Genomic DNA, 13,974 nt, shown 5'->3' with positions numbered 1-13,974 from the left:
ATTAATTCCCTTAAAACTCAGTGGTTTTAGGCGATTATTTTATGCTTTACTTTAACGGAAACCACCATAAAGTTCAATCAAAATTCTAACGGCTCACTTATTTTTACTTTCACTTCCAACACATAAGTAACCTTAATATCGGAAAATAACTTTTTAATACTCAAGTACATTACATATCAGATCCTCTAGACCTTTACTTAAGTAATGTTTCAAAATGTGATTAACTTCTACCAAAGTAATTCTGTGATAAGACTCTGGTACTTTTAATCAAATATTGCGTTAAGTAGTTTATCCACGAAAAAGGTTCCCCGAGTAATAAAGACACTCTTGGTGAAGAAAGTCTCAATTAAAGGTTTTTAAAACATGGCCCAGTGTATGTAAACCTTTATGGCTTACAATCCATATCTGTATTTAAATTAAAATAACTTTAATGCTTATTCATGTCACAATAAATAAATAATTGATCTAGCAAAATTAAAGTGATCTCTTCTACACAAAGTACAGTATACTATAAAAAATAAACACTATCATCAGGCATAGACGAATGTTTATATAAAAACAATTTAAAAAGCGAGGCTGCTTCAACATCCACAGGGTCTTGAACACAGAAAATCAGATCAATTAAACACCACACGGGTGAATATGAGGACGAGAGAACAAAGGTATCAGAGATAAAGAGAGATGGAGCATGAAATTGTGTCAGAGAAAATAAACTCTCCTACTCGTGGACTCTTAAAGACGAGATTTAATGATAAATTGCAGGCCGTGCTGTCGGCAGACACTTAGGCTCAAGTGCCATCATTCACAAAAGGGTCGAGAGACACCATTACTGCTGTGAGAATCACACACTTTAACAAACCATAACACAACACTGAACCCAGGAGGACATAAACACTGCAGGCTTTCGACTAGATCGACTTTCAACAGATCACTGACGACTAGAGCCAAAAACCAAACACCAGACTGTCGATTTAATTCAGCTTGTGATAAAGACTACAGTCTAATTTGTCTCAAGCAGATATTTAAGAAATTTCTTAAAGGGTTTAAAGTATTAAACACTATATAGCATTTAATAATAGAAATGAGTGATAGGGAAAGACTGATTCAATGATGTACATCATTCTTGTGTATCGGCACACTGACTTCGAAATCTATTTTATTTTATTTTAATCTGTTTCCATTTAAAGCAGTAAAACTTTGTTATTCCTTTATAATCCTACAGGTGGTGCACTCTAAACTGTTCAAACAAATTTGTTTAAAATTCTATGATAAACAATGTATATGTTATGTATAATAAATTATTTAATAAACAATTGAGTATTGGGTAAATTGTGCTGTTAATTGTTTAATTGCCATGTCTCAGTATTCCTGCCACGATTCTGCTCCACATTCCAGTCCAGTAAAAGGTCATAATGCACCAAAACTGCTCATAAACTCAAAACAAGACGAAAAGAAACACTAATCTCACGAAATCTTCAAATTCGAGCATTCTGATTAGACAAATCATCACCAGCTAAGAGTTAATACTGGTCTAATGGGTTAGTCATTGCTGTAATAACATTAATTAATAACTTCACTTCATTAACAACAATTACAGCTGGATAAGGAACACATGAACACTGTGCACATGAAGACCAATCTGTCTGACGGGGGTTGTGATTGAGCCAAACATGGTGTTACAGAAACCCTCTTGTCCCCTCAGTTATCTCCAGCGCTCTGAGGAGGCTTTATCTGAAGCAGGACACATGAGCTCTGCTACTGAAAGCTGGATTTATAGTGAAGACAGTGAAGGATTCACAGCCTTCATAAAGCCCTCACCTGCCGCGCAGCCTGACAGCTGAGCTCATCAGACATGCAGAGAGAAACGCACGAAGAGACAGCACACTCACACGTGCGCACACACACGTATTCTCAATCACAGCGCCTCATTCTCTCTACACCTCATCACAACCTCTAGGTGCCGTTCACTAGCAGTTCATTTATTCACCTCACGAAGATAGAACACACACACACACACACACACACACACACACACACACACACACACACACACACTTTTATATATACTAGTCAACTAGAAGAATGAAAGAAAGATAGCTTTGGGTCAGTTAAATAGTAAACACTCTGGCGTACACAGGAATCCAGACGAACTTTAATCTTTAGGAGCGCCGGTGTTTAAAGCCCAGAAATGTAACAAAATGTAATTGATAACGTAACAGACTGGAGTGGTGTGTACGAGAAACCTAATCCAACTGTACCTGAGAACTTTAGGCCGATCGTAACACACCCTCTGACTTTCTTGGTTAAAGTGCCCTGAGAAGTGCCCTGAGACACAGGGTGTTCAGCCATGTTATGTGCAATTCCAAACCGCAGGAAGCGAAACTATTCAGTTCAAAGCGAACTGTAACAGTGTAGGGAACAAGTAAACATTGGGTCTTCACTTCACTGGAAGTGACCATGAAAAACTTCCCATCAGTCATTGCACCGGAAAAAAAAAAGAGCTCAAAAAGTAGTTTATATATTTATTTTTATTATTATAATCAAGGACATCATCATAGGACACCATACATACGGCATTTAATTTAAATCAATAAATTCTTTCGATTAAAGCCTAGCAATCTGTAAAAAAAACTGCAGAATAAAATTCCCTCTTATGAATTCATTAAATAATTTATTTACGAGTTTATTCACACATTTCAGTAGTATCATAAACATGATAATTTTTGGCACCTAAAGTCCTCCAGGTGTCTGGATAAATCTTGTTAACAACTTCACCGTAACAAACTCACAAATGTTCACAATGTTTATTGATAGCCAAGTTGCTAATATTAGCTTTCCTGACAGGAATACACTATAGAATATTGTCAGGTCAGCAGGATTTATACACAATAAATCCATAAACAACACACAATATCTAAAACATCTTAATCAAATCACGAGCTCAGGTCCCTCAGACAGACAGATCACACATCACTTTTTCGAAATATTCATTTATTATTACTTATTAATTTGTTTGAATAGATGCTGGTCACCTTTGAAAAATAAAAATAACACCAAAAATTGAAAACAAAATCTGGAAAGTAAAACAATACAGTCATCACAGAAAATGGTATATAGCTTAATTATAACACACAGTCAGCACACTATATGGGTGTTTATTTACTTCTTACATGTTAGAAAAAAGTCTTAATGTATTCACGTCAGAAGCTCATTCAGTAGCATAATTAGCAACTTGGTGTCACATCAGCTCTTTAACTGATCAAACTCAGATTCTGCCAGAAGGTATACCAATGCCTTGGCCTGAAACCTTAATTAAACATTTCCCCCTGACATAGATCAACATGTGAATAAGATCAACACTGCTGATAATGAAAGGAGCTAAGGATCCTGCACAGAGAATAGAGACATCACCATGGCAACAAGCTTTATTTGTGGCATTGTGTAAGGCTGGACAGCTGACTGCTGATTTTCCCAGCAATTTCCCACCATCACTCTGCACTGTGGTCTCGGGGATCAGGACTAAACATGATGAATTTAACTTTATAAACAAATTGTAATACAGTTATTAACTTAAAAAAACACATGCTATACTCATTATATATATATATATATATATATATATATATATATATATATATATATATATATATATAAAAACATACAGCTACGATTACATTACATGCCATTAGGATAAACAGAACCATCTGGCTTTGAAGTAAAGATCATTATCATCTAACTGCAGCAGAACTGTTCTCAGTTACGAATAAGCGCTCTTATTGTTTCACCTCTTCAGTCTCTATTGCTTCACTTGAACACATAAAGCCGTCAACAGCACCACTAACACGATTACACAACAAGTCCAAAACGAGAACCAAATCTGTTTAAAAATTAAATACATATTCAGTCCAAAACCTGTTTTGCTTCCTACATTTTAGCATTCAGATGTTTTCAAATGATTGCATTGGTTTTTGCACTGCACTTTTGGCCAACCACAAAATAAAACCCACTGACTTACTCAGTCCAGATTTGTTTTATGAACATAATCATAAAAATATGAACTCGTATTTACATTTTGTATGTAATATTACTAGAGCTGTAGGGGTTTTTATTCCTACACACACACACACACACACACACACATAGTATAAGACATGACGTACTGTATACGAGTTTTAAGTTAAAATCAAGAGAGCCAATTAAATAGGAACTAGAGGGAACTGACAGATGACATGAATTCAGTATTAATCAGAGCAGATAAAGCTGGGATTAGCACCTCTGGGAAAACTAAACAAACAAACCCATAGATTTTTAAAAAGTATCCTCTTAACTATGAACCCCAAACCTCTGAAAATTTCCTCTGGTTTATACAGTGTACACAAACCTTTACAAAACTTTTAATAAATAAGTACAGTGAAACCACGGATTACGAGTAACACGGTTTGCGAGTGCTCTATGTAGGGTGTACAATCACTTGTTCCACACACCAAGTAGTGCCCTTAATCAGGGGTTAGAAAGGGATTTGGACTCAGCCTTGTGTTAGAAGCTAATTAACTTTGTAGCCTTAAATTTTTTACTGCAGAGACGGCGTGCTGTTTAAGATGACACAATGTTATCAGATGTGTGTTCTTACTGAAAATGCTCCTGTGACTGTGTGTATGTGCGTGCATGTGAGTGTGTGTTCTCAGTACTGACCTACTGTCACCCACGCTGTGACTATGGCTACATTTACACCATCAGGTAAATGTGACCCAATTCCGATTTTTTGCTTATATGTGACACATATCCGATATGTTCTATGTCTGTTATATTCCGATATTTCGAGATCGGTTTCAGGCCTCCTTCATATGTGGAAAAAAATCTAATATAAATCAGATATGTGCTAATGTGATTGTCGTGTAAACAGACGGATTTCCTGAGTCATTGCGTTGACTACTTCGCGGTTTAATGGCGTAATGTTATTCTCTGGTGGAAGCGGTGTGGAATTATAACATCGCAGGTGACATGGAAAAGGAAAAGCACCCAGCCCCCCCCCCCCCCCCTTTTATAGCTTATTAGCGCTAAATAACATTAATAAATCAGTATTCGGTGAATTAAGCATATGCGCAGGCTGCAATTATGCCATTTTTTTCTCCTCCTCCATTTTAAAACCATGATGTTTCGCGAACTTTGCATATATCGCAGAGCGTCAAGCATACTTCACCTTCGTCTATCTTGGCTAGTGTGTAGCACAAGAGCCTCCCTTTAAGTATGTGCAATGTTTCAGATGGCATGGCAAGTGTAAACACGTGTATTGGATACGAGTCATAGTTGAAAGATCGTGTAAACAGACAGTCAAAAAAATCAGATATAGGCAACAAATCAGAATTGACCATCGAGACCTGCAGTGTAAAAGTAGCCTATGGTAGTGTCAATAGAACACCTGGGACGAGAGATGATTATATACAGTATATACATATATTAGTTAAAAGTTAATGTTCTCTCCGCGTCCCACAATGCATCAGTCTGTTCTGTTTTCTTCTGTTCTTACATTTAGCAGCTGATATACACTTTATTGCATTTGTTTGTTTATATTATTCCAATCAGAAAAAGATGTCTCAAACACGAGTGCACATGCACACACACACACACACACACACACACACACACACAGACAACTAAACTAGATATGACCGTCTAAACAGTGACAGTACAGTTCTAATTGGAATATAACGGCTGTCATTAAACCTGACGTGTTGATTCTAGTTGTTACAGACAGAGCGGAGAGAAGTGTACTAGTAGTGTGTAAAGAGCTTATTTAAAAAAATATACAATAACAATATACTGTTAACTATGTATTTAAATACAAACTCTGACGTTTATTTATATAATAATAATAATAATGTGGTGATGAAGTACTGTAGCTGGCTGAGGGTCCAAAATACACAGGTGTTATTTTTACTTATTATGAACATCATTGTTAACAGCTTTAAAGTTTTTTTACCTTCAGGGTCCTAAAATAAATTTTTTTTAACGAGTGCAAAAAATATTTTGGTTAAAAAAATGGGAATTGTGTAAGAGAATCATAATCTCAATTCCCACAGAGAAAAATCGTGATTCATATTTCAGTGAGACTCATGCAGCCCTAATCACAGCTCACAAAACGCCTCGTCTTTTGGACGTATCGTTTACATAACGCCGTTACACATTCCTGCCGGCGCTCAGGCGCTCACTTGGCGACGGGCAGCGATGCCCTATTTCTTGCGCCGCGTACACAACACTGGGATTAGAGCTAAAAATATTTTCCCATTTCCATGCTCCCACAGAACCAAAGGAGGCTGCTAGCACCTACTGTGAAGAAATGAAATGCCGCAGTCTTCCCCCATAATGCACTGCTGAACAGGTTTTGTAAGCAGTAGGGAAGGACTGAATACCAGCAAGAAGTGTGACGCTCTCCGTCAGGCCAAGGAGTATTGCGTCATCTGCGTACGGTGTGGAGAATGTAAACGCAGTGCATGTAACGCAAAGAGTTTGATTAATTACTCATTTTATTCTTCTTCTGTATAATATCTTTATATCACAGACGTGCTTTGGGAAAGCCTTACAAAAACTGACAAGCTGTTTAAAACCATCCCTTTGGGTATCTCTGACCCTCCCGTTAGTTATAATAATTGGAATAATTTAAATGGAAAGGGAGCAAAGAGCAAAAGACTAAAAGGCACATAACTGCAGCTCTAACAGTAATAAAGCAGATCTGCTTGTGATACAGTCTATTAAGTTACAGATGTTACTTGCAGCCAGGGAGTTGTGAGGGAGGCGATCACAGCCCAAACTGTCCTCCTTTAGAGAGAAGTTGCTTCCAATAGTGTTCGGGTTTCCCGTGCAAGGAAAAACTTCCAGAATAATAAAGAGCGTTTAAAGGAGTAAATGAAGATGTTTTCAGGGTAATGGAATGCACGATAAAGTTAATAATCTGTCTGTGTTCTATATAATGTATTAAATTGTCAAGTCCACTGCATTTGGATCGGGAACAAATCTAATCTTTTAATCGGGGAACAAATTAAAAACCACTTTAATAGAAACACTGATTAAACACTAGCTACGTGTACATGGATATTATGTTCTCAATCCAAATGAAATCCTTCTGATTAAAGATTCCAAATTAAATGATGATATGGACGCTGAGCCGATAACATGTGATTACATGCTAAAGGTTTTAATCAGAATATAACTTGGTTCAGGCCGCTGTGAAGTATTTAATCTGCTAGAAAATAACAAAAGAATTTTTTTCTAACGTTAGATTTGGCTACCCACGTTTTCTGCTGAACCCCACCTCAAACATAATAATTGGATAAATACAATAAGATATTTAATATTTCTCTCTTCTAAGAAAAAACACATTAGCAAAGGTTTAAACACTTGATCAAAATTGGTGATTCATTCTAGACAAACACCGTATTAACACCCTCTACACCTGTAGTCATCTGCGGGTGTCTGTGGGTGTGCAGGAGCAGAGAACACTGAGAGAAACTCACCTGCACACGAGGGTGGCGATGATGACACACCAGGCTGTGCAGCAGCAGTCGGCGTTGGGCTGCTCGCTGCTCTTCTTGCGGCAGCAGCACAGCCAGAACGAGTAGAAGAGAAGGAAGAGAAGATCCAGAGCCAGGCAGGCCAGAGCCACCGCTCCGAGCAGCAGAATGGACTGGACAGGAGAGACAGTCATTAGAGTGAGACTTTGGTGAACATTACATGAATGTTTTTTTACAAAATGTATTTACACTTTATGACCAAAAGTTTGTAGACACTGACCCAAACCCATATGTTGCTCTTCTGTAAAAAGTCAGAATCACACAACTGTAAAGGACTGTAAAACTCCACTAAACATCTTTGGAATGAACTAGACTATGACTAGAACTATGACTCCAGGTCATATAAATAAAATTCAATTGAACTGAATGCGTAACTTCTCTGTCCAACCTCATTGATGTTGTTATGGATGAATGATTACAAAAATCCCAGCAGCTACAACCCCCTCTATACTATAGTGGAAAGCATTCACAGAGGAGTGGTACTTATAGTAACAGCAAATCGGGACATGCAATGTAATGGTCAGGTGTTCACATACTTTTGGTTAATCGGACTGTCTGCTCAGATACAAGCGTCACATCTTCTAAAAGATATCATCTCATTAGCACTACAGGGGGTGTTCGAGTCCAAGGAGGACTTGTACAGAATAACAGAACCCAGTCCTAAGTGTAAAAACTCCCTCTCTATATAATCCCCTGATACACTAATGCACTTATCCCAGTGTCTCACTAGTGCTTGGACACCATCAAGGTAGAAAGTCGTCCGAGATCGTCACTCACAGACGTGGTGTTTTTTAAAACGTTTGCACCGTTCACATGTTTTAATGCAGCCAAAAGTCTCATCACCGTACTGTCCCTGAAGTCTTCTGTAAATGTCAATCACTTTTACACAAGAAATTTCATCACCAGTCCCAGTTTGACTTGAATGCCTCTCGTATTTACTGCAGGTTTGCCCCGTTTCTGCCACTAATACCATCATACCATTTTGTTTGTGTCTTGTTAATAGTTCTCAGCATTGTTATAGTTAATTCTCATCACTGCACTGAGCCAAACACTCATAATTCCGAGGTGCCAGACCGTCTATTAATCATTCTAACACTTTATGACTGAAACCTGCAAATTCTTTAAAGCACCCCCCCCCCCTCACTGCGCAGCAGACTTGATTTTCTGTCAGATCTGTTAATTTTAGTGAGGTTTTTACAAAAATCAGAGCCTCCTCCTTGTCCCTTTCAACCCGCACCAAGCCGTCCATCACTCTCGCTAAGAGATCACAGGCAGCTGAAAACAGAGTCATATCTGCTCGGACGTGCCAGACTGGAGAACCTTACAAGGTTCTGTGGTCGCCCGCTCGCTGACAGTCTCACACCTTGAAACCAAGATGATTAAACAAAGATAAAGCATCCTGCTGAGGAGCTCATCATGTCATCTCACAGTCACCTATAAGTAAAATTAAATAAATAAAAAAATTAAATAAAAAAGTTAATACAATTATAATACATCCTCTCTTGGGATACTTGACAGTGTCTGGTCCGGTCTTCTACACATGAGTTTCACAAACTCTGTCCTGGTTAAAGCTTAATGGAAAAAAAAGAGAGAAAAAAATAATAATAAGATTTGACTCAGCTCCTAAATACACTCCAATTATCATAACAACCAACCGATGCGCTCATGGTGAAACGGAATGTAGTGAGCGCTCCATCTCTTCCTTTTATGAGAAAAGTTTTTTTTGGGAAAAATTTTCTATTATCTGATTTCTAGACCAGTTAAAGAAAGACATGTTAATCATTCTCGAGCAAGAATTCAGCTCAGTACCCAGGAGCAAATACTAAACATGGATTTAAACTTGCACCTTGCCTTCATACCTCACTATACAGCGAAACTAAACACCATTCAAACACCACCAAATAAAAAAAATCTTATCATACAAAAAACTTTCGCCTGGGTACAAAACTTCTCTTTAAACAAGCCTCTGTGGCAAGACGTCATGCTGCACACAAACCACCAATAAGTACCTCTAATAATACCCCAAACCTCCTTAGATAACACACCCTGTCACTTCCTTCCTACACAGTAGGACGTCCTATAGAGGACCAGTTCCCCAATGTGGCACTACCGCATCACACTCAAACACCTGCTGCTTTCTGGTCTTGATCGAGGTGTTCGATCCGTACTATGAGCTTCGCCGCTCCATTGAGCTGTGAATCTGAACCATTTCCTTTAAACCTAAAGAACATCAGGGTTATTAAAAACATCGAAATCGACCACAGACGACATGTGGCCTTTATTTAAGGCACTCCAGGAAAACCATCCAAACTGCATTTTGATTGTAACCACTTCCAACTAGATTTGATACACCATTCCCACTATCCTGTTAAAATGTCCCATGATTCCTATTGCGAGCCCAAGGTTACAGATCATGGGTCCTGTCTCCGTCCTTTGGATTAGTGAGAGAGTGTGATCAAACAGCTTCATGACGATTCCATATTTTCCAGACTACAGTTATGATGTAATCGATTAAGCAAGGTGTGACACACACTGCATCCTGTTCACACTTGTACTTGGTGTTGTTCACCTCCAGCAGGATACGTGTTTGTTCCAGGTGTAAACAGGACCGCAGGTTGTGACGGGGTGGGGTATCAGTGGGTCTAAGTTGAAAGAAAAGTTCTAGAAAAAAAATGGCTAAACAGGAGGCATGATAGTAAATCTCTGATGGCAGTTTGATAAAGAAGATTGTTTGGGGTCAGCAGCGACATTTACCGCTGTGTGACTGTATACACGTCTGTGGTTTTGGCAAATTCACAGCGGATTATGATCTCAACTGCGCTCGTGCATTTTGGTCTTGCAAATGGAGGAAAGAACCAGTGTGTAATGGAGGTCATAAACACACACACACAGACTCTATATATAATAGCTGTGTAAAATGGAAGATTGTGGTTATACTGTTGACCTGTTTGAAGGTCATGGTGTTCCCCAGTAGGCCTGAGATGATCGATTATAGTCTGGAATGGCAAATATATATATATATATATATATATATATATATATATATATATATATATTACACAGGCTTCAAATGATTTAAATGTCTCTCAGAAAAGTTAATGTCTGTAGTTTTAGGATAAATATACTAGGCAAATAAGTAACGTCCTCTGATTTTCAACTGTTTTGTAGCTTAATGTGTAAATATTTGTATGAACACTAAAAGAGTCAACACCATAAGACATAAACTTAAAATGTTTCACCATGTGTCCCTGAATAAAGGTAGGCTCAAAATCAAAAGTACCAGTCAGTATCTGGTGTGGCCACCAGCTGCTTGAAGTACTGCAGTGCATCTCCTCCTCATGGACTGCCTATTGCGGACAGTCTGAGCACTGATGGAGGGATTGTGTGTTACACTTTCATACCTCAGATTCTCTTTATTTCACTCCTCCTCTAAACGCCCCATATCTGTGTTTGTGTAATTGAGCTACTGGTGAGCCACGCCCACCAGAGCAAAGCAGAGCTGAGCAATAAGCCAGGGAAGGGTTTTCTAACATTTATTTTCTTTATTTGGGATGGCAAAGTGTTATAGGTTCTCTATAGTCTTTAGTTGGTGCGCTCTAGCAGCACAGCATTCATTTGAAGGAACCAATTCCAAGTTTGTGTAGAATTGTAACAAACTCTAAAATTAGTAAAACATAAATTATTATTATTAAATTGTAATACTTAATCAAATACAAATCATACGGGCACCTACACTGTAAGAACTCCATCCAGACTATAATGTTCAATGGATTAATAGTGTATTGTTGGCAGAAATTCTTACAGTTGTATTAGTTGAGACAACACGTAACATCATGTTAGCCAGCAATTTACCTTTCATAAGATGCAATTACATGATTTCAAACGTTTGTGATTTTACGTGTAAGTCAAATGACTTAATAATATACTTTGCTTTTATATAAAATGTAAATAAATAACCTATTTACAACCTATTTCCGAATAAAACAATTAAGTATTCACACCAAAGTTTTATTACAAGGTGAATAAAGAAGTTAGTGTTTTTTGAGATTTGCGGCTATAACATAAATCCAAATATGATCTCCAAATATGGTCTCACATCATGTTTTCCTTCTACAGGGCTTTAGTTGCACCGCTCACAGTCCAGTAATGTGAAATATGCATTGTAGGTCTCAGACATTTGAGCAGATTAAGAAACAGTACTTTTTCGCCCTTGCCTTGCCTTCCCTTGATAAACTGGACACATACACACGGCAGAAGGCTTCTGGAGAGGACTTGCAGCAGCTTCTCATCTCTGGTTAATTCAGATTCAGATCCATGTTTTCTTTGGTAGGAGAAGTACAGTACACAGTAAACTAGAAGCAGTAAATCCGTATAAACGTCTGTTACTGTGAAAAGTTCTTAGAATGTTCTTGAAAATTCTTGAAAGTTCTGCAACTTTTGCAATATTCTATCAGCTTAATGAATTCTGGCTCTTACTAACGTTAAGCAAACTGTTAAAGTAACCTTTTTGATTGCACCTTGGTTTTCCTTCAGGCTCACACCATGAATATAAGAGTTCAACAATTCAGAACACAATGGCGTTACATTACCATTAAAAGTCACATGAGTGAAAAAGAGCAACACAGAGCTTGCTTTTGGATCAAAACTCTGCAAGTGCACAATTGTCTCTAATGGAGTTGAGAGTTATTTTGAGGCGAGTTGTTTTTTTTCCTATTGCACTGCAACAACGAGTTTCGGGGTTCCAACACATGATAAATCTCACTTTAACCCCTGGGCATGAGCATGAGCGAATGAACAAGAAAAAAAAAAGTCACATAGTGATGTGCTAATTCATGTGACATGACTAAACCATTGTTTTTTGCACACATCCTAAGAAGTTTAAAGACAACCTTGGACACAGCTGAGCTACTGCTTGACGAGTTCACACAGCAATTTGCCCGAAGTTAAGGTCGGAAAATCACACCAAGGCGCAAGATGGTCTACTTCATGCTTTGTAGACAAACTGCGGGTGGAGATGAGACCCACTACAGCTGTGTCACCAACAGGTGACTATTTTAAAGGAGCTCCCAGTTGGGGTGTAGTCATGGGTGTCCAGAGAGTACAGCTGAGAAGATAATACAACCCTGCGAGACTTCTGTGCTGTCTGTCATCGGGTCTAGAGATAAACTGCAAGTTTGTGGAAAAAAAAAAAGAGCTGCTCAGGTGGCTGATGATCAGACTGTCAGCAAAAACCATCAGTCAACAACTAGGGTCAGTTCAAAATGCAGCCACCAAGGTTCTCACTAGATCGAGAAAATATGATCATATAACCCCAATATTATCATCCCTGCACTGGCTACCTGTTCAGTTTTGAATTAATTACAAAATAGTATTACTTACACACAAGGCTTTAAATGGTTTAGCTCCCACATACCTAACCAGTCTTCTGATACGCTATAATCCACCACGCTCTTTAAGATCAAAAAACTCTAGACTTACAAAAACCTACAAAAGGGGGTAGGGCTTTTTTCATATTTAGCTCCAAAGCTTTGGAATAGCCTTCCAGACAGTGTTCGGGGCTCAGACACAGTTTCCCAGTTTAAAAGTAGACTCAAGGCGCATCTCTTTAATCTGGCATACGCGTAACTCATCCCATAACTTCATACTTCAGTACACCTATCCTGAATGGCAACTACGCTAATTCTCTCCATCTGTTCTGTACTTTTTTACCCATCCCGAGGCATCTGGAGATTGTACCAGCTTCAGTAGACAAAGGCCAACCCTGCGAGGATCCTGAGGCATCGAGAGAAGAACCAGCTCCAGCTGGATTCTGCTTTATGATGTTTGGAGCTACACATCCTGCTCCTGTGCTCCATTGACCCAGACCCCATCTGCCCTCTGCACCTACTGACTCATCCCTATGCTGAACTGGACTTCATGTTAATTTAAAGAATTATTGTTATATTGTTTCAGCTGCATAACACACATGATGTTATATCATCTCTATCTGTTATTACCCAAATGAGGATGGGTTCCCTGTTGAGTCTGGTTTCTCTCAAGGTTTCTTCCTATTGCCATCTCAGGGAGTTTTTCCTTGCCACTGTCGCCGTCACCCTTGCTTGCTCATCAGAGACATTTCATTCATTCATTTATGTAGAATTGTTGACGTCCAAAGACGATTTAGGCGGTTACCAGAACTTCCAGTTTTTAGGAAGCTCCTTTCACAACAGCCCTTTCATTTGGACTCTTGAAGCAGTTAAAACACTAGGAAAGATTTAATAACCAGATTCATTGTGCGGAGAAAATGAGAGGAAGGACGATGGAAGGTCATGACTGGGAGAAGAGCCAGCAGACACTTATGCACTTATGATTCATCAGTGTTTAAAGAGAAACTGATCTTGTCAGAACTGCACTGCCGTGCAGAATG

At 38.5% G+C, this 13,974-nt stretch overlaps 1 protein-coding gene across 1 annotated transcript in view; it reads right to left on the bottom strand.

The window, feature by feature from the left end:
- ttyh3a (tweety family member 3a) overlaps positions 1 to 13,974 on the bottom strand; it is a 64,028-nt gene that overhangs the window by 30,715 nt on the left and 19,339 nt on the right. The window contains exon 2 of the mRNA XM_053492208.1: positions 7,512 to 7,681. Within this exon, the coding sequence (XP_053348183.1) occupies positions 7,512 to 7,681 (170 nt within the window). The remainder of the gene's footprint in view (positions 1 to 7,511; positions 7,682 to 13,974) is intronic.

Source organism: Clarias gariepinus, chromosome 3 (assembly GCF_024256425.1).
Source record: "Clarias gariepinus isolate MV-2021 ecotype Netherlands chromosome 3, CGAR_prim_01v2, whole genome shotgun sequence".
In the NCBI taxonomy this organism is placed as follows: Eukaryota; Metazoa; Chordata; class Actinopteri; order Siluriformes; family Clariidae; genus Clarias; species Clarias gariepinus.
Note: the sequence above shows the minus strand (reverse complement) of the source record. Positions and strands in the feature narration are given on the sequence as shown.